The sequence below is a fragment of the Eriocheir sinensis genome, chromosome 57 (assembly GCF_024679095.1).
Source record: "Eriocheir sinensis breed Jianghai 21 chromosome 57, ASM2467909v1, whole genome shotgun sequence".
NCBI classification, from domain to species: domain Eukaryota; kingdom Metazoa; phylum Arthropoda; class Malacostraca; order Decapoda; family Varunidae; genus Eriocheir; species Eriocheir sinensis.
In genome coordinates this window covers 758,101-778,100 of record NC_066565.1, presented here as the reverse complement: position 1 = coordinate 778,100, position 20,000 = coordinate 758,101, and the positions used below count along the sequence as shown (strand labels likewise).

At 43.2% G+C, this 20,000-nt stretch overlaps 1 protein-coding gene and 2 long non-coding RNA genes across 4 annotated transcripts in view; 1 reads left to right on the top strand and 2 right to left on the bottom strand.

Annotated features, from left to right (window-relative positions):
- Positions 1-20,000, bottom strand: part of LOC126984328 (serine/threonine-protein kinase mig-15-like) — a 61,137-nt gene that overhangs the window by 1,439 nt on the left and 39,698 nt on the right. Inside the window, exons 20-27 of the mRNA XM_050837940.1 lie at positions 17,212-17,388; positions 8,387-8,459; positions 7,556-7,767; positions 5,900-6,085; positions 5,208-5,357; positions 4,528-4,638; positions 2,551-2,739; positions 1-1,656 (exon numbers count right to left, since the gene is read on the bottom strand). The exon at positions 1-1,656 is cut by the window's left edge and continues 1,439 nt beyond it. Of these exons, the coding sequence (XP_050693897.1) occupies positions 1,573-1,656; positions 2,551-2,739; positions 4,528-4,638; positions 5,208-5,357; positions 5,900-6,085; positions 7,556-7,767; positions 8,387-8,459; positions 17,212-17,388 (1,182 nt within the window). The 3' untranslated portion in view covers positions 1-1,572. The remainder of the gene's footprint in view (positions 1,657-2,550; positions 2,740-4,527; positions 4,639-5,207; positions 5,358-5,899; positions 6,086-7,555; positions 7,768-8,386; positions 8,460-17,211; positions 17,389-20,000) is intronic.
- Positions 6,092-7,332, top strand: LOC126984406 (uncharacterized). The gene is made up of 2 exons (XR_007736657.1): positions 6,092-6,513; positions 6,557-7,332. It is a non-coding gene; the product is annotated as an uncharacterized LOC126984406 (long non-coding RNA).
- Positions 12,450-17,193, bottom strand: LOC126984403 (uncharacterized). 2 transcript variants are annotated; one of them, XR_007736655.1, is made up of 3 exons: positions 16,255-17,193; positions 13,448-14,996; positions 12,450-13,356 (listed from the first exon to the last, which is right to left on the bottom strand). It is a non-coding gene; the product is annotated as an uncharacterized LOC126984403 (long non-coding RNA). The 2 variants fall into 2 exon arrangements; XR_007736654.1 differs by having other exon boundaries at positions 13,448-14,922.

Sequence of the window (20,000 nt, the reverse complement as noted above, 5' to 3'; positions counted from 1 at the left end):
TCGACAAAACCCTGGAGGAAGAAGAAGAAGAAGAAGAAGAAGAAGAGGAGGAGGAGGAAGAAGAGGAGGAGGAGGAGGATAAACTTTGACTAATGAACACTGGAATCGTAGAAAGTAATCACATGCAAACTCCCTAATAATTATGTGTAACTGAGTATGAAAACAATTAAAAAAAGGTCGTTATATAAAAAGTTTACAAAGACAACATATACCCCCCCAAAATTATCCTATACTTTTTTTCTCCCTTTTCTGCGGTTTTTATTTTTTTGACTTTCCGTCGGTTTCGTTTCTGTCTCTCTTTCTCTTTCTCTGTCTTTTCCTACTTCGCTTCTTGTTTTTCTTCTTTGTCTCGCTCGCACACTTTCGTTCTTTTTTTCTTTGTTTCTCTGTCGTTTGTGTTTTTCTTCTCTCTCTCTCTCTCCGTTTTCTTTACGCAGTCGAAATTTTATCCAAGTTTAGTTTTTCTGATTTTTTTCTCTTCCTTTCCTTTCCGTTCCTTTTTCCGGTCAATTGTCTTCTATTTTCCGCCTTTTCTTTCTCTCATTTTTTTCTGCGTCGTTTTCTCTACACACTCGAAATTTCATCCTTGTTCCGTTTTTCTAATTCTTTCCTCTTCCTTTCCTTTCCGTTCCTTTTCCGGTCAATCGTCTATTTTCTGCATTTTCTTTTCCGCTCCTTCCGTGCACAAGATCTTCACTTTCCTTTGTCTTTTCCTCATTTTCTCTCACATTTTTCACTTCCTCTCCTTTCCGTTCCTTTACTGTCAATTCTCTCCTATTTCCCACACTTCCGTTCCTTCCGTTTCTTCTCCGTAGCTTCCACAATCTTCCACTCTCTCTCTCTTCCTTCCTTTATCCCATTCCTCTTCTTCCACCTTTTCTATTTCTTCTATTTCTTAACATAAGTTTCTGTATAATATAAAAAAGTACAGTCTGTTTGGTCTATATCGATTTCCGAATAACACCATTGGAAGTAGTAGCAGTAGTAGTAGTAGTAGTAGAAGTAGTAGTAGTAGTAGTAGTAGTTTCAATCCCCCGAGTCTTCCGCGTCTCCTTCAAATCTCACTCAAATCCACTTGGTCAAATTCGTTCTTGGTTGATCCGTTCTTCAATGACACTTCCTCATTCTCTCGCTCAACCATAAGGGAAAGGGTTGAGTGACTGGTTGACTGAGTAACTGACTGACTGGTTGATTGGCTGACTGACTGAATGACTGATTGGTTGATTGAGTTTCTGAGTCGCTAAGTGGTTGAATTCTTGACTAAGTGACTGACTGGATGGATTTCTGGTTAACTGATTGACTGACTGAATGACTGGATGAATTTCTGACTAACTGACTGACTGACTAATTGACTGACTGAGTAAACAATGAAAATGAAAACAGACACAGTAGTCATTTCCAGGAACCCCAACCGACTAACTGACTGGTTGCGTACGGTTAACCCAGTCCGCCAAACAAGTGGAGAAGAGCAACGGAGACCGGTAGACTGGTGGACTGGTGGTGTGGTGGCTATTTCAGGAAGACAACCCCTGTGCTGGCTGACTGGCTGACCGGTTGAGTGGGTGAGTGACTCTACCAGTTTGCCATGCCAGGCTTGTTGAGTGTCATGAAGTAGATTTGGCAAGAGGACCCACCCTTGGCCGAGGAAAAGAACACCTGTGGGAGGGGAACGAGATTAAGGTCAATTATAAGACATTTTTGGTTCTGATGTCAACTAATTCTACAGGTCAAAGTGGGGGTCAGTTGGGTTCTAATGAGTGTTTCTTTAGGTTCATGGTACAAGGGTAGGGTCAAGCTACCACCAGGGCCATAAAAGTACCCCTGGAAATGCCCCAAACTCCTACGAAAGCCTTGTTGAATGTGTGTTTTCTTAGGTTCATGGTACAAGGGTAGGGTCAAACTACCACCAGGGTCATGAAACTACCCTTGGAAATGCCCCAAACTCCTATGAAAGCCTTGTCGAATGTGTGTTTTCTTAGGGTCAAACTACCACCAGGCTCATAAAACCACCCCTGGAAATGCCCCAAACTCCTATGAAAGCCTTGTCGAATGTGTGTTTTCTTTGGTTCATGATACAGAGGAAGGGTCAAACTACCACCAGGGTCATGAAACTACCCCTGGAAATGCCCCAAACTCCTATGAAAGCCTTGTCGAATGTGTGTTTTCTTTGGTTTATGGTACAGAGGAAGGGTCAAACTACCACCAGGCTCATAAAACTACCCCTGGAAATGCCCCGAACTCCTATGAAAGCCATGTCGAATGTGTGTTTTCTTAGGTTCATGATACAGAGGAAGGGTCAAACTACCATCAGGCTCATAAAACCACCCCTGGAAATGCCCCAAAAACCTATGAAAGCCTTGTCGAATGTGTGTTTTCTTAGGTTTATGGTACAGAGGAAGGGTCAAACTACCACCAGGCCCATAAAACTACCCCTGGAAATGCCCCAAACTCCTACGAAAGCCTTGCCTCTTCTTCCTCTTCCTCTCCCTTATTCTTCTTCCCTTCCTCTTCCTCTCCCTCTCCCCCCTTCACCCCCCCCCCCCCACTCACCTTGTCATTCCGTTCGCACAAAAACTTCAGCTTCTGCGCCTTCTTATGCATGAAGACTCCGTCGAGGTGACCAGTCTCGACCGACCGAATCTCAATGGCCTTGTTCCCCCAGCCCATAATCTGCCCCGTCCCAATGAAGGCCACGGAGGTAGGCATCTCGCCCCACTGAAGCATCATGTTCTTGGTGACCTGTGGGGGGTTGGCGGGTGTTAAAGTAGAGTTTGGAAGATTAGCTTGGGGTTTGTACTGGTTAGGTTAGGTTTAGGATACCATAAACTTAACCTAACCTAATAAAACCCCAGTTACTATAGGTCTTAGAAAATTCATATATGCTTCCTTACTATGGTATCTTCAAACACATGATAGCCAGGACCTTATGGTATACGTCAACAAAGAATGACCTCACTTTGTTGTATAGAAAAACTCATTAGTAAGGAAGCATATATGAATTTTCCGAGTCAAGACTTATTGTAACTGTTTGGGGTTTTGTTAGGTTAGGTTAGGTTAAGTTTAGGGTATCTTCAAACACATGATAGCCAGGACCTTATGGTATACATCAACAAAGAATGACCTCACTTTGCTGTATAGAAAGTCTCATTAGTAAGGAAGCATATATGAATTTTCTGAGCCAAGATCTATAGTGACTGTTTGGGGTTTTGTTAGGTTAGGTTAGGTTAAGTTTAGGGTATCTTCAAACACATGATAGCCAGCACCTTATGGTATAAATCAACAAAGAATGACCTCACTTTGTTGTATAGGAAGTCTCATTAGTAAGGAAGCATATATGAATTTTCTGAGTCAAGACCTATAGTGACTGTTTGGGGTTTTGTTAGGTTAGGTTAGGTTAAGTTTAGGGTATCTTCAAACACATGATAGCCAGGACCTTATGGTATACATCAACAAAGAATGACCTCACTTTGTTGTATAGAAAGACTCATTAGTAAGGAAGCATATATGACTATTCTGAGTCAAGACCTATAGTAACTGTTTGGGGTTTTGTTAGGTTAAGTTTAAGGTATCTTCAAACACATGATAGCCAGGATCTTATGGTATGAATCAACAAAGAATGACCTCACTTTGTTGTATAGGAAGTCTCATTAGTAAGGAAGCATATATGAGTTTTCTGAGTCAAGACTTATTGTAACTGTTTGGGGTTTTGTTAGGTTAAGTTTAGGGTATCTTCAAACACATGATAGCCAGGACCTTATGGTATACATCAATAAAGAATGACCTCACTTTGTTGTATAGAAAGTCTCATTAGTAAGGAAGCATATATGAATTATCTGAGCCAAGACTTATGTAACTGTTTGGGGTTTTGTTAGGTTAGGTTAGGTTAAGTTTAGGGTATCCTCAAACACATGATAGCCAGGACCTTATGGTATACATCAACAAAGAATGACCTCACTTTGTTGTATAGAAAGACTCGTTAGTAAGGAAGCATATATGACTATTCTGAGTCAAGACCTATAGTAACTGTTTGGGGTTTTGTTAGGTTAAGTTTAAGGTATCTTCAAACACATGATAGCCAGGATCTTATGGTATGAATCAACAAAGAATGACCTCACTTTGCTGTATAGAAAGTCTTGTTAGTAAGGAAGCATATATGAATCATCTGAGCCAAAACTTATGTAACTGTTTGGGGTTTTGTTAGGTTAGGTTAGGTTAAGTTTAGGGTATCTTCAAACACATGATAGCCAGGACCTTATGGTATACGTCAACAAAGAATGACCTCACTTTGTTGTATAGAAAGACTCATTAGTAAGGAAGCATAGATGAACTTCCTGAGTCAAGACCTATAGTGACTGTTTGGGGTTTTGTTAGGTTAGGTTAGGTTAAGTTTAGGGTATCTTCCAACACATGATCGCAAAAAAAAACATCCACAAAAACAAATAAAATCAATGCAAAAACTGACAAACTTGGCCAACAAATAAACAAGTGAAAAATCGCGTCGGCCCAGCACCCTCGCCTCTCACTCACTTTGCCGTAGGTGTTGACGTAAACGCCCTCGTTGTCGTAGCAGATGAGGAGCTGGAGGCCGTTACTGTTGGGCAGCGTGACGATGGTGTGTGGTGTGATGGTGCCCTGGATCTGGCGAAAACGGGGGGGTGTTATAGGTGAAATTAGGGGGAGCTTGTGTATTTTTTCGACATTTCTCTCGGCTTGAAATTAATGTACCTCTCCCTCCTCTCTCTCTCTCTGCCCTATGTATCTCTCCCTTCCTCTCCCATCTCTCTATCTCTCTCTGCCATATCTTCCTCCTTCCTCACTCTCTCCTCTCTCTCTCTTCCTCCTCTCCTTCTCCTCCTCTCTTCCCAATCCTTACACACACTTTTCTTTCCTCTCTCTCCATGCCTTCCCTCCTCCTCCTTCTCTCCCTCTTCCTCCTTTCCTTCTCCTCCCCTCTCCTCCTCTCTTCCCAATCCTTACATGCACTTTTCCTTCCTCCCTTTCCTTCTCTCTCCATGCCTTCCCTCCTCCTCCTCCTCTTTCTCTCCCTCTTCCTCCTTTCCTTCTCCTCCCCTCTCCCCTCTCTTCCCAATCCTTACACACACTTCTTCCCTCCCTCTCTCCCTGTCACCCCCTAACCTCACATACCTTTCCCGCCCTTTCCTACCCAACAGCTCTCACCCCGCACCCCAGAACAGCCCCCCACTCACATGTTTGGGCAAGTAGATGTCGTAGAGCTGCCCCGAGTCCACATCTACGGCATGGAAGCCCTGGTTGGAGCCATAGATCACCTTGAGCCGCGAGCCTTCCTCCACTGTTAGGTCCACCAGACAAGGCCTCTGTGCTAACTCGCCAAAGCTCTGGAATGAGTGGATGGAGAGGTGGATGAGGTGGGTGAGGATGGGTGGAAATGGAGTTGAAGTGAATCTAATCCACTTCCATGTACCTTGAAAGCCTTGAACCCTTTATAAACTGAATCTAATCCCTTAAACATACCTTGAAAGCCTTGAACCCTTTATAAACTGAATCTAATGCCTTAAACATACCTTGAAAGCCTTGAACCCTTTATAAACTGAATCTAAATACCTTAAACATACCTTGAAAGCCTTGAACCCTTTATAAACTGAATCTAATCCCCTAAACATACCTTGAAAGCCTTGAACCCTTTATAAACTGAATCTAATCCCCTAAACATACCTTGAACCCTTTATAAACACAATCTAATCCCCTAAACATACCTTGAACCCTTTATAAACACAATCTAATCCCCTAAACATACCTTGAACCCTTTATAAACACAATCTAATCCCCTAAACATACCTTGAACCCTTTATAAACACAATCTAATCCCCTAAACATACCTTGAACCCTTTATAAACTGAATCTAATCCCCTAAACATACCTTGAAAGCCATGAACTTGTGGTAAGGCTTGGGGGCCCATGCGTATATCTCGATGGAGTCCCGCAGCGCAATCACCAAGAATTTGATGCGCTCGTACTTGACGATCTTGAAGTGGACCGCGCCGTGGAGGTCCCCGACGTTAATCCACCCATTCCGCCTCTCCACTTGTTGCTGCGGAGTGGAAAACTGAGTGGCGCGGTGAGTGGGTGTGGAAGAGGGAGGGGAGGCGGAATGATGGCTTAGAGGCGGAAGGGGACGGAGGGGAAGTGTTGGAAGGTTAATGTCGTAATGTTCTTCCGGTTAACTTCCACTTTCTCCTCCGGTGCTCTCCTTTCTCTGGGTGGTTCATCATTCTTTCTCTGGGGCTGTATTGCCAATGTGGTTCAGTGCACTCTGGATGACTCTTAAGAATGTATTTCCTTTTGTCCTTAAACTATATAGTGAGGATGACAAGCAAGTGGTAGGTGGAAGAAATCAATGGAGTATGTTAGTGGAAGAAGCTGAGCATGCCAAAAATGTGGAGGAAAAGATGAGGAATGGGATAAAATTAGTTCAAACGATGGGAAATGGGGTAAAATTAGTAAAAAAATGGTAAATAGGGTAGAAGGAGATAGGTTAAATGGGTAAAATAATGGTAAATAGGGTAAAAGGAGATAGGTTAAATGGGTAAAATTGGTTAAGAAATGGTGAGAAATTGGGTAAAATCAGTTTAAAAATTGGGACACACATGCTTGGCTCAGTCCTGCGGAAACAAAGCTTAAAACGTGCCTGTAAAAGTATAATTGGGTAGGAATGTAAAAAAATAATGTAAGAAAGATTAGGGGAAAAACAATGAAGAATAGGCCTGTGAAATCAAAACAATGAAGAATAGGCCTGTGAAATCAAAACAATGAAGAATAGGCCTGTGAAATCAAAACAATGAAGAATAGGCCTGTGAAATCAAAACAATGAAGGCCTGTGAAATCAAAACAATGAAGGCCTGTGAAATCAAAACAATGAAGAAAAGGCCTGTGAAATCAAAACAATGAAGAAAAGGCCTGTGAAATCAAAACAATGAAGGCCTGTGAAATCAAAACAATGAAGAAAAGGCCTGTGAAATCAAAACAGTGAAGAAAAGGCTGTGAAATCAAAACAATGAAGAATAGGCCTGTGAAATCAAAACAATGAAGGCCTGTGAAATCAAAACAATGAAGGCCTGTGAAATCAAAACAATGAAGAATAGGCCTGTGAAATCAAAACAAACTTAGGGAAAATTTGACAAAAACAATTAGGTGTTAGAACAAGCCTGTAAAAAACAACACTAGGTCAAGACAATAACAACAACAACAACAATGAATAAATAAGCAAGCAAAGAACATCCACAAATAATAAAAATAAGACACGGGAAAAACAAACAAAAAAGGAAAACAGGAAAAAAAAAGAAAAAAGAAAAATATATGGACAATTATGTGAAAAACAAAACAAAAAAACAAACAGGCATGAAAAATTCGAGACAGAAATAAATGAATAAAAATACACATCAACAAAACACACGCACAAACGCACACACCAAAAAAAATAATAAAAAATAACATAAATAAATAAATAAAAATCTACAAAACACTCACAAACACCCCCTCCCCACCACACCCCCCCACAAGCATCAGTACTACTCACGGCATCAGTGCGCAGGATCTTGGACTTGAGCCAGGACAGATAGTAGACGCGTACCCTGTTCTTCTTGCCGGAGATGGTGACGAGGATGTTCTGGTCCGAGAGAACCTCCATCTGCTGGAAACGGCGGCGTGAGATGAGCTGGTAAACCTTGCCCACCCCAGACCGGTCCAGCAGCATCAGCCCGTTCTCCGTGCCGATGAGTAAGTTGACGCCTGGGGAGGGGGGAGAGCGAGAAGGGGGAGGTTAGATAATGTGTGGGGGGGAAGGGGGGGGTATTTTATTTTAGTTTTTCGATCTTTTTTCTCTCTCTATTTCCTTCTTTTCCTTCCCTTCCCTTCCTTTCCTTTCCTTTCCTTTCCTTTCTCTCTCTCTCTCTCTCTCTCTCTCTCTCTCTCTCTCTCTCTCTCTCTCTCTCTCTCTCTCTCTCTCTCTCTCTCTCTCCTTCTTTCCCTTCTCTTTCTTTCTCTTCCTTTCCTTTACTTTCCTCTCTCTCTCTCTCTCTCTCTCTCTCTCTCTCTTTCTCTCTCTCTCTCTCTCTCCTCTCTCCTTTCCTTCCTCTCTCTCTCTCCTCTCTTTCTTTCCTTCCTTCCTCTTTCCTTCCCTTCCTTCCTCCCTTTCCTCCTCCTCTTTCTCTTTCTCCCTTTCCTCTTCTTCCTTTCTGTATGTTGTGATGAATCTAGATATTTTGAAGCTTAATTATGGTTTCTCTGTTTATTTGTTTGTTTATATGTGTGAAGGTGTGAGCCTTCCTCTGTACCGTGAACCTAAAGAAACACTCATGCCTGTATGTACATGCCCTAAGGTTTTAATGTCCCACACCTCTCTACTCACCCCATAGCGAGGCACAGAGGATCTCCGAGTTGAAGCGCTTCTTGTACTTCCTGATCTCGGGTGTGTCGTTAACCTGGTCAAGAGGAAAAGAATGAATGCAATTTTTCTCTTATAAATGCTCTCGACAAGGTAAATAACACATACTACATACTTGGCAATGAGAAGGGGGGATATAGTTTTTGTTGTGTTTAGGAATTTGTTTTTCGCTTGAAGATTGGAAGGGACAGTCAAGGGCAAACCAAACACAACAGGAAGAAAGTTTGGAAAGTTTGGTTTAGTCGGCGCAACATCTGTGGTCATGTGCCGGAGAGAGACAGAAGGGGAAAGTTTCGTTTAGTCGGCGCAACATCTGTGGTCATGTGCCGGAGAGAGACAGAAGGGGAAAGTTGGAAAGTTTCGTTTAGTCGGCGCAACATCTGTGGTCATGTGCCGGAGAGAGACAGAAGGGGAAAGTTGGAAAGTTTCGTTTAGTCGGCGCAACATCTGTGGTCATGTGCCGGAGAGAGACAGAAGGGGAAAGTTGGAAAGTTTCGTTTAGTCGGCGCAACATCTGTGGTCATGTGCCGGAGAGAGACAGGAAAAGTTGGAAAGTTTCGTTTAGTCGGCGCAACATCTGTGGTCATGTGCCGGAGAGAGACAGAAGGGGAAAGTTGGAAAGTTTCGTTTAGTCGGCGCAACATCTGTGGTCATGTGCCGGAGAGGGACAGAAGGGGAAAGTTGGAAAGTTTCGTTTAGTCGGTGCAACATCTGTGGTCATATGCCGGAGAGAGACAGAAAGGGAAGGAATTATAGGAGAAGGGAACAGACCCCAGGAGACGGGACACAACCCCTGATTAATACCCAGTACCCATTCACTGCTGGGTGGACAGGGGTGTAGGGTATCGGAAAAGCCGCCCAAATTTTTCAACTCCGCCCGGGAATCGAACCCAGGCTCTCTCGGTTGTGAGCGGAGTGTGCTAACCACTGCACCACGAAGCCCCCAAGCAACAGGAAGAAGTGATATAGTTATACTGAAACTTATCTCTGTTAAAAATGAATGACTGCATAATGTCTTCACTGGAACCCACTAGCTGAGGCACATCAACAAGTACCCACAGTGTTTGAGGTATAGAGAAAAGCAAATTGGTGAGTCTATTGTGGGGTTGGCTTATGTGGGCTCTTTCCTCCCCTCTGCTCTGCCACACAGCCCCAATATCTGTCCCTTCCTCTCATATGTTAGCTATAGGTAACATATGGGAGGGAAAAATAGGTGTTGGGACCATGCGGCAAAGCTGAGAGGAGGAAAGGTCGGCATTCACTGTTGTATCAGGGGGCTAATCTCGGACCCTCTAATCCTCATGTACTTCCTAATATAAATCTGTTATGTACAAATTAGAGGCTCTTAAAATGCTGCAATGATTAGCTAATTCAGAGGTTATCAATCTTTTTTCACTGCCGGCACCCTGAACTTATATAAACCCTTCTGTGGCACCCTGAACTTGTATAAACCCTTCTGTGGCACCCTGAACTTGTATAAACCCTTCTGTGGCACCCTGAACTTGTATAAGCCTTTCTGTGGCACCCTGAACTTGTATAAGCCTTTCTGTGGCACCCTGAACTTGTATAAACCCTTCTGTGGCACCCTGAACTTATATAAGCCTTTCTGTGGCACCCTGAACTTGTATAAGCCCTTCTGTGGCACCCTGAACTTGTATAAACCCTTCTGTGGCACCCTGAACTTGTATAAGCCTTTCTGTGGCACCCTGAACTTGTATAAGCCTTTCTGTGGCACCCTGAACTTGTATAAGCCCTTCTGTGGCACCCTGAACTTGTATAAGCCCTTCTGTGGCACCCTGAACTTGTATAAGCCCTTCTGTGGCACCCTGAACTTGTATAAGCCCTTCTGTGGCACCCTGAACTTATATAAACCCTTTCTGTGGCACCCTGAACTTGTATAAGCCTTTCTGTGGCACCCTGAACTTGTATAAGCCCTTCTGTGGCACCCTGAACTTGTATAAGCCTTTCTGTGGCACCCTGAACTTGTATAAGCCTTTCTGTGGCACCCTGAACTTGTATAAGCCTTTCTGTGGCACCCTGAACTTGTATAAGCCTTTCTGTGGCACCCTGAACTTGTATAAGCCTTCTGTGGCACCCTGAACTTATAAGCCTTTCTGTGGCACCCTGAACTTTTATAAGCCCTTCTGTGGCACCCTGAACTTGTATAAGCCCTTCTGTGGCACCCTGAACTTATATAAACCCTTTCTGTGGCACCCTGAACTTGTATAAGCCTTTCTGTGGCACCCTGAACTTGTATAAGCCTTTCTGTGGCACCCTGAACTTGTATAAGCCTTTCTGTGGCACCCTGAACTTGTATAAGCCTTTCTGTGGCACCCTGAACTTGTATAAGCCCTTCTGTGGCACCCTGAACTTGTATAAGCCCTTCCGTGGCACCCTGAACTTGTATAAGCCCTTCTGTGGCACCCTGAACTTATATAAGCCCTTCTGTGGCACCCTGAACTTATATAAGCCCTTCTGTGGCACCCTGAACTTGTATAAACCCTTCTGTGGCACCCTGAACTTGTATAAGCCTTTCTGTGGCACCCTGAACTTGTATAAGCCCTTCCGTGGCACCCTGAACTTGTATAAGCCCTTCTGTGGCACCCTGAACTTGTATAAACCCTTCTGTGGCACCCTGAACTTGTATAAACCCTTCTGTGGCACCCTGAACTTATATAAGCCCTTCTGTGGCACCCTGAACTTGTATAAACCCTTCCGTGGCACCCTGAACTTGTATAAACCCTTCTGTGGCACCCTGAACTTGTATAAGCCCTTCTGTGGCACCCTGAACTTATATAAACCCTTCTGTGGCACCCTGAACTTATATAAACCCTTCTGTGGCACCCTGAACTTGTATAAGCCCTTCTGTGGCACCCTGAACTTATATAAGCCTTTCTGTGGCACCCTGAACTTATATAAGCCCTTCTGTGGCACCCTGAACTTGTATAAGCCCTTCTGTGGCACCCTGAACTTGTATAAGCCCTTCTGTGGCACCCTGAACTTATATAAACCCTTCTGTGGCACCCTGAACTTGTATAAGCCCTTCTGTGGCACCCTGAACTTGTATAAGCCCTTCTGTGGCACCCTGAACTTGTATAAGCCCTTCTGTGGCACCCTGAACTTGTATAAACCTTTCTGTGGCACCCTGAACTTATATAAACCCTTCTGTGGCACCCTGAACTTATATAAACCCTTCTGTGGCACCCTGAACTTGTATAAGCCCTTCTGTGGCACCCTGAACTTATATAAACCCTTCTGTGGCACCCTGAACTTGTATAAGCCCTTCTGTGGCACCCTGAACTTATATAAACCCTTCTGTGGCACCCTGAACTTATATAAACCCTTCTGTGGCACCCTGAACTTATATAAACCCTTCTGTGGCACCCTGAACTTATATAAACCCTTCTGTGGCACCCTGAACTTGTATAAACCCTTCTGTGGCACCCTGAACTTGTATAAGCCCTTCTGTGGCACCCTGAACTTATATAAACCCTTTCTGTGGCACCCTGAACTTATATAAACCCTTTCTGTGGCACCCTGAACTTATATAAACCCTTCTGTGGCACCCTGAACTTGTATAAGCCCTTCTGTGGCACCCTGAACTTGTATAAACCCTTCTGTGGCACCCTGAACTTATATAAACCCTTCTGTGGCACCCTGAACTTGTATAAGCCCTTCTGTGGCACCCTGAACTTATATAAACCCTTCTGTGGCACCCTGAACTTGTATAAGCCCTTCCGTGGCACCCTGAACTTATATAAGCCCTTCTGTGGCACCCTGAACTTATATAAACCCTTCTGTGGCACCCTGAACTTATATAAACCCTTCTGTGGCACCCTGAACTTATATAAACCCTTCTGTGGCACCCTGAACTTATATAAACCCTTTCTGTGGCACCCTGAACTTATATAAACCCTTCTGTGGCACCCTGAACTTATATAAACCCTTCTGTGGCACCCTGAACTTATATAAACCCTTCTGTGGCACTCTGAACTTATATAAACCTTCTGTGTCACCCTGAAATTATATAAACCCTTCTGTGGCACCCTGAACTTATATAAACCCTTCTGTGGCACCCTGAACTTATATAAACCCTTCTGTGGCACCCTGAACTTATATAAACCCTTCTGTGGCACCCTGAACTTATATAAACCCTTCTGTGGCACCCTGAACTTGTATAAACCCTTCTGTGGCACCCTGAACTTATATAAGCCCTTCTGTGGCACCCTGAACTTATATAAACCCTTCTGTGGCACCCTGAACTTATATAAGCCCTTCCGTGGCACCCTGAACTTATATAAACCCTTCTGTGGCACCCTGAACTTATATAAACCCTTCTGTGGCACCCTGAACTTATATAAACCCTTCTGTGGCACCCTGAACTTATATAAACCCTTCTGTGGCACCCTGAACTTATATAAACCCTTCCGTGGCACCCTGAACTTATATAAGCCCTTCCGTGGCACCCTGAACTTATATAAACCCTTTCTGTGGCACCCTGAACTTATATAAACCCTTCTGTGGCACCCTGAACTTATATAAACCCTTCTGTGGCACCCTGAACTTATATAAACCCTTCTGTGGCACCCTGAACTTGTATAAACCCTTCTGTGGCACCCTGAACTTATATAAACCCTTCTGTGGCACCCTGAACTTATATAAGCCCTTCCGTGGCACCCTGAACTTGTATAAGCCCTTCTGTGGCACCCTGAACTTATATAAACCCTTCTGTGGCACCCTGAACTTGTATAAACCCTTCTGTGGCACCCTGAACTTGTATAAACCCTTCTGTGGCACCCTGAACTTGTATAAACCCTTCTGTGGCACCCTGAACTTATATAAACCCTTCTGTGGCACCCTGAACTTATATAAACCCTTCTGTGGCACCCTGAACTTGTATAAACCCTTCTGTGGCACCCTGAACTTGTATAAACCTTTCTGTGGCACCCTGAACTTGTATAAACCCTTCTGTGGCACCCTGAACTTGTATAAACCCTTTCTGTGGCACTCTGAACTTGTATAAACCCTTCTGTGGCACCCTGAACTTGTATAAACCTTTCTGTGGCACCCTGAACTTATATAAACCCTTCTGTGGCACCCTGAACTTGTATAAACCCTTCTGTGGCACCCTGAACTTATATAAACCCTTCTGTGGCACCCTGAACTTATATAAACCCTTCTGTGGCACCCTGAACTTATATAAACCCTTCTGTGGCACCCTGAACTTATATAAACCCTTCTGTGGCACCCTGAACTTATATAAACCCTTCTGTGGCACCCTGAACTTATATAAGCCCTTCTGTGGCACCCTGAACTTATATAAACCCTTCTGTGGCACCCTGAACTTATATAAACCCTTCTGTGGCACCCTGAACTTATATAAACCCTTCTGTGGCACCCTGAACTTATATAAGCCTTTCTGTGGCACCCTGAACTTATATAAACCCTTCTGTGGCACCCTGAACTTATATAAGCCTTTCTGTGGCACCCTGAACTTATATAAACCCTTCTGTGGCACCCTGAACTTATATAAGCCTTTCTGTGGCACCCTGAACTTATATAAACCCTTTCTGTGGCACCCTGAACTTATATAAGCCTTTCTGTGGCACCCTGAACTTATATAAGCCTTTCTGTGGCACCCTGAACTTATATAAACCTTTCTGTGGCACCCTGAACTTATATAAACCCTTTCTGTGGCACCCTGAACTTATATAAACCTTTCTGTGGCACCCTGAACTTATATAAACCCTTTCTGTGGCACCCTGAACTTATATAAACCCTTTCTGTGGCACCCCTAGGCACTGTCCACGGCACCCAGTTTGAGAACCTCTGCGCTAACTGTACCATATTTTTTATTTGGGGAAGATATTAAGAAAGGAAATTTTTGCTCCGAGTTACTGAAAGAAAAGCTTGGCATATTAATTTCTGGGGAATATGAGAAAATGAAGATATAGCTTAACATAACATTAATTTCAAGAGCAAGGCATTGAAGAGAGTGAAGAAGTAACTTGGTATGACATTTATTTCAGGGGCATTTAAGAGGAAGCAAAGGCATTTTTCACTCAAAGTTAATAGAAGAAAGACTTGGGTTATATATTTCAGGGGCATTGAAGAGGAGTTGAAGGCATAATATAAAGTTCGTAGAGTGGAAGAGAACTTAGCATATATATTTCAGGGGCATTGAAGAGGAGTTGAAGGCATAATCTGAAGTTCGTATGAGTGGAAGAGAACTTAGCATATATATTTCAGGGGCATTGAAGAGGAGTTGAAGGCATAATCTAAAGTTCGTATGAGTGGAAGAGAACTTAGCATATATATTTCAGGGGCATTGAAGAGGAGTTGAAGGCATAATATAAAGTTCGTATGAGTGGAAGAGAACTTAGCATATATATTTCAGGGGCATTGAAGAGGAGTTGAAGGCATAATCTGAAGTTCGTATGAGTGGAAGAGAACTTAGCATATATATTTCAGGGGCATTGAAGAGGAGTTGAAGGCATAATCTAAAGTTCGTATGAGAGGAAGAGAACTTAGCATATATATTTCAGGGGCATTGAAGAGGAGTTGAAGGCATAATCTGAAGTTCGTATGAGTGGAAGAGAACTTAGCATATATATTTCAGGGGCATTGAAGAGGAGTTGAAGGCATAATCTGAAGTTCGTATGAGTGGAAGAGAACTTAGCATATATATTTCAGGGGCATTGAAGAAGGAGTTGAAGGCATGATATAAAGTTCGTATGAGTGGAAGGGAACTTAGCATATATATTTCAGGGGCATTGAAGAGGAGTTGAAGGCATAATCTAAAGTTCGTAGAGTGAAAGAGAACTTAGCATATATATTTCAGGGGCATTGAAGAGGAGTTGAAGGCATGATATAAAGTTCGTATGAGTGGAAGAGAACTTATATATTTCAGGGGCATTGAAGAAGGAAGAAGTAGCTTTGTGATTATAAAAGAAAAGGTTAGATTAGAACTTCATAACTCCTTGATATAGACATGACAGTGATTTCCGAGGCATATGAGGAAAAGCGAAGCGGACATTTAGCTTTGCATTTAAGAGGAGGCGAAGGCATAATCTAAAGTTCGTATGAGTGGAAGAGAACTTAGCATATATATTTCAGGGGCATTGAAGAGGAGATGAAGGCATAATATAAAGTTCGTATGAGTGGAAGAGAACTTAGCATATATATCTCAGGGGCATTGAAGAAGGAAGAAGTATCTTTGTGATTATAAAAGAAAAGGTTAGCTTAGAACTTTATAATTCCTTGATATAGACATGACAGCGATTTCCGAGGCATATGAGGAAAAGCGAAGCGGACATTTAGCTTTGCATTTAAGAGGAGTTGAAGGCATAATCTAAAGTTCGTAGAGTGGAAGAGAACTTAGCATATATATCTCAGGGGCATTGAAGAAGGAAGAAGTAGCTTTGTGATTATAAAAGAAAAGGTTAGATTAGAACTTCATAATTCCTTGATATAGACATGACAGTGATTTCCGAGGCATATGAGGAAAAGCGAAGCGGACATTTAGCTTTGCATTTAAGAGGAGGCGAAGGCATAATCTGAAGTTCGCATGAAAGAGAACTTAGCATATATATTTCAGGGGCATTGAAGAAGGAAGAAGTAGCTTTGTGATTATAAAAGAAAAGGTTAGCTTAGAACTTCATAATTCCTTGATATAGACATGACAGTGATTTCCGAGGCATATGAGGAAAAGCGAAGCAGACATTTAGCTTTGCATTTAAGAGGAGGCGAAGGCATAATCTAAAGTTCGTATGAGAGGAAGAGAACTTAGCATATATATTTCAGGGGCATTGAAGAGGAGTTGAAGGCATAACATAAAGTTCGTATGAGTGGAAGAGAACTTAGCATATATATTTCAGGGGCATTGAAGAAGGAAGAAGTAGCTTTGTGATTATAAAAGAAAAGGTTAGATTAGAACTTTATAATTCCTTGATATAGACATGACAGTGATTTCCGAGGCATATGAGGAAAAGCGAAGCGGACATTTAGCTTTGCATTTAAGAGGAGGCGAAGGCATAATATAAAGTTCGTATGAGTGGAAGAGAACTTAGCATATATATTTCAGGGGCATTGAAGAGGAGTTGAAGGCATAATCTGAAGTTCGCATGAAAGAGAACTTAGCATATATATTTCAGGGGCATTGAAGAGGAGTTGAAGGCATAATCTGAAGTTCGCATGAAAGAGAACTTAGCATATATATTTCAGGGGCATTGAAGAGGAGTTGAAGGCATAATATAAAGTTCGTATGAGTGGAAGAGAACTTAGCATATATATCTCAGGGGCATTGAAGAAGGAAGAAGTAGCTTTGTGATTATAAAAGAAAAGGTTAGCTTAGAACTTTATAATTCCTTGATATAGACATGACAGTGATTTCCGAGGCATATGAGGAAAAGCGAAGCGGACATTTAGCTTTGCATTTAAGAGGAGTTGAAGGCATAATCTGAAGTTCATATGAGTGGAAGAGAACTTAGCATATATATTTCAGGGGCATTGAGAGGAGTTGAAGGCATGATATAAAGTTCGTATGAGTGAAATAGAACTTAGCATATATATTTCAGGGGCATTGAAGAAGGAAGAAGTAGCTTTGTGATTATAAAAGAAAAGGTTAGCTTAGAACTTTATAATTCCTTGATATAGACATGACAGTGATTTCCGAGGCATATGAGGAAAAGCGAAGCGGACATTTAGCTTTGCATTTAAGAGGAGGCGAAGGCATAATCTAGAGTTGGTATGTATGCAAGAAAAGCTATGTTCAGTACTTTATAATTCACCTCGTGGGATGTTGGAGCGACATTGATGCTGATGTGGGACTCCCGCCTGGCCGGTTCGCCGCCCGCCCCGCCCGCCCCGCCCCCGCCGCCAGCACCCGCGCCGAACCCGAAGGCCATGAAGGAGCGTTGCTTGTTCTGGAGGGGGGGATGAAGGCCCTTACCAATGGCTTGACGGTACTGCGGGAGGTGGAGAGTGTGGGTGAGCATTACGGGGTGACGGGAGAGTCTGGGAGGGGGAAAGGGAGGAAGGACGAGAGCTTGGCTGGAAATAATAAACAGGGAGAAAGGCAGAGTTTGGAAGGGAGAAAGGGAGGAAGTGTGTGTGAGGGAAGAAGGAGAAAGAAAGGGAGAGTTTGGAAGGGAGAAAGGGAGGATGGAAGGGAGGAAGTGTGTGTGAGGGAAGAAGGAGAAAGAAAGGGAGAGTTTGGAAGGGAGAAAGGGAGGATGGAAGGGAGGAAAGAAGTGTGTGAGGGAAGAAGGAGAAAGAAAGGGAGAGTTTGGAAGGGAGAAAGGGAGGATGGAAGGGAGGAAGGGAGGAAGTGTGTGTGTGGGAAGAAGGAGAAAGAAAGGGAGAGTTTGGAAGGGAGAAAGGGAGGAAGGAAGGGAGGGAAGAAGTGTGTGTGTGGGAAGAAGGAGAAAGAAAGGGAGAGTTTAGAAGGGAGAAAGGGAGGATGGAAATGTGTGTGAGGGACAGAGAAAGAAAGGGAGAGTTTGGAAGGGAGAAAGGGAGGATGGAAGGGAGGGAAGAAGTGTGTGTGGGGGAAGGAGAAAGTAGCAAGCTTGTTTGAAAATAATAAACAGGGAGAAAGGGAGAGTTTTGAAGGGAGAAAGGGAGGATGGAAGGGAGGGAGGGTGTGTGTGGGAAGAAGGAGAAAGAAAGGGAGAGTTTGGAAGGGAGGAAGGAAGGGAGGAAATGTGTGTGAGGGATGGAGAACGAGGAGCTTGCTAGGAAATGGTAGAGAAAGAGGAGCTTGCTAGGAAATGGTAGAGAAAGAGGAGCTTGCCTGGAAATGGTAGGGAAAGAGGAGCTTGCCTGGAAATGGTAGAGAAAGAGGAGCTTGCTAGGAAATGGTAGAGAAAGAGGAGCTTGCCTGGAAATGGTAGAGAAAGAGGAGCTTGCCTGGAAATGGTAGAGAAAGAGGAGCTTGCCTGGAAATGGTAGAGAAAGAGGAGCTTGCTAGGAAATGGTAGAGAAAGAGGAGCTTGGTTGGAAATGGTAGAGAAAGAGGAGCTTGCCTGGAAATGGTAGAGAAAGAGGAGCTTGCTAGGAAATGGTAGAGAAAGAGGAGCTTGCTAGGAAATGGTAGAGAAAGAGGAGCTTGCCTGGAAATGGTAGAGAAAGAGGAGCTTGCCTGGAAATGGTAGAGAAAGAGGAGCTTGCCTGGAAATGGTAGAGAAAGAGGAGCTTGCTAGGAAATGGTAGAGAAAGAGGAGCTTGCCTGGAAATGGTAGAGAAAGAGGAGCTTGCTTGGAAATGGTAGAGAAAGAGGAGCTTGCTAGGAAATGGTAGAGAAAGAGGAGCTTGCCTGGAAATGGTAGGGAAAGAGGAGCTTGCTAGGAAATGGTAGGGAAAGAGGAGCTTGCTAGGAAATGGTAGAGAAAGAGGAGCTTGCCTGGAAATGGGAGAGAAAGAGGAGCTTGCTTGGAAATGGTAGAGAAAGAGGAGCTTGCTAGGAAATGGTAGAGAAAGAGGAGCTTGCTAGGAAATGGTAGAGAAAGAGGAGCTTGCTAGGAAATGGTAGAGAAAGAGGAGCTTGCTTGGAAATGGTAGAGAAAGAGGAGCTTGGTTGGAAATGGTAGAGAAAGAGGAGCTTGCCTGGAAATGGTAGAGAAAGAGGAGCTTGCCTGGAAATGGTAGAGAAAGAGGAGCTTGCCTGGAAATGGTAGAGAAAGAGGAGCTTGCCTGGAAATGGTAGAGAAAGAGGAGCTTGCTTGGAAATGGTAGAGAAAGAGGAGCTTGCCTGGACATGGTAGAGAAAGAGGAGCTGGGTTGGAAATGGTAGTGAAAGATGAGCTTGCACGGAAATGGTAGAGAAAGAGGAGCTTGCTTGGAAATGGTAGAGAAAGAGGAGCTTGCTAGGAAATGGTAGAGAAAGAGGAGCTTGCTAGGAAATGGTAGAGAAAGAGGAGCTTGCTAGGAAATGGTAGAGAAAGAGAAATGGGTGGAAATGGAATGGGGTTAGAGGAAGAGAAGGAGAGAGAAAAGACTGGAAGGAGTGGACATGAGTTTTGATGTATGTGTGAAAAAATACATTAAAACTACTATATATACATGTTTCTTGTCTTATTTAATCACTTCGTTTTTTGTGAATCTGTGTTTTTTGTGAACATTTACATTGACATTTTCAGTTATCACCATTTGGGTAAACTATTTTAACCCAATAGCAGCGACGGGCCAAGTTTGTGCCATGATATAAAAACCCCAAAATTAGATGATACATAATCTGATCACAAGTGCGTTGATATGTATTATGAAATGGTTTGTGCGAGTGATGATTTTTTCTCATTTTTCTCGCTTAGAGGGAAGGGAAGGCATATACTGTGTCCTTGTGAGCCCCGTACCATATCCGAGGACATGCATACTGTGTCCTGGCTCGCCTTAGCCAATATACAAGTTATTTTATCTCTATATATACCCTTACATCTCAAAATTATCAACTAATTCATGTTTCTTAAGAGCACCATTTATTTCTGCATGTTTTCATATATAATACATGATGATTGTGTTGAGTTTATGGCTGAAAACTTGTTATATTCAATAGCGACATTTGAAATTTGGCGTGCACGGC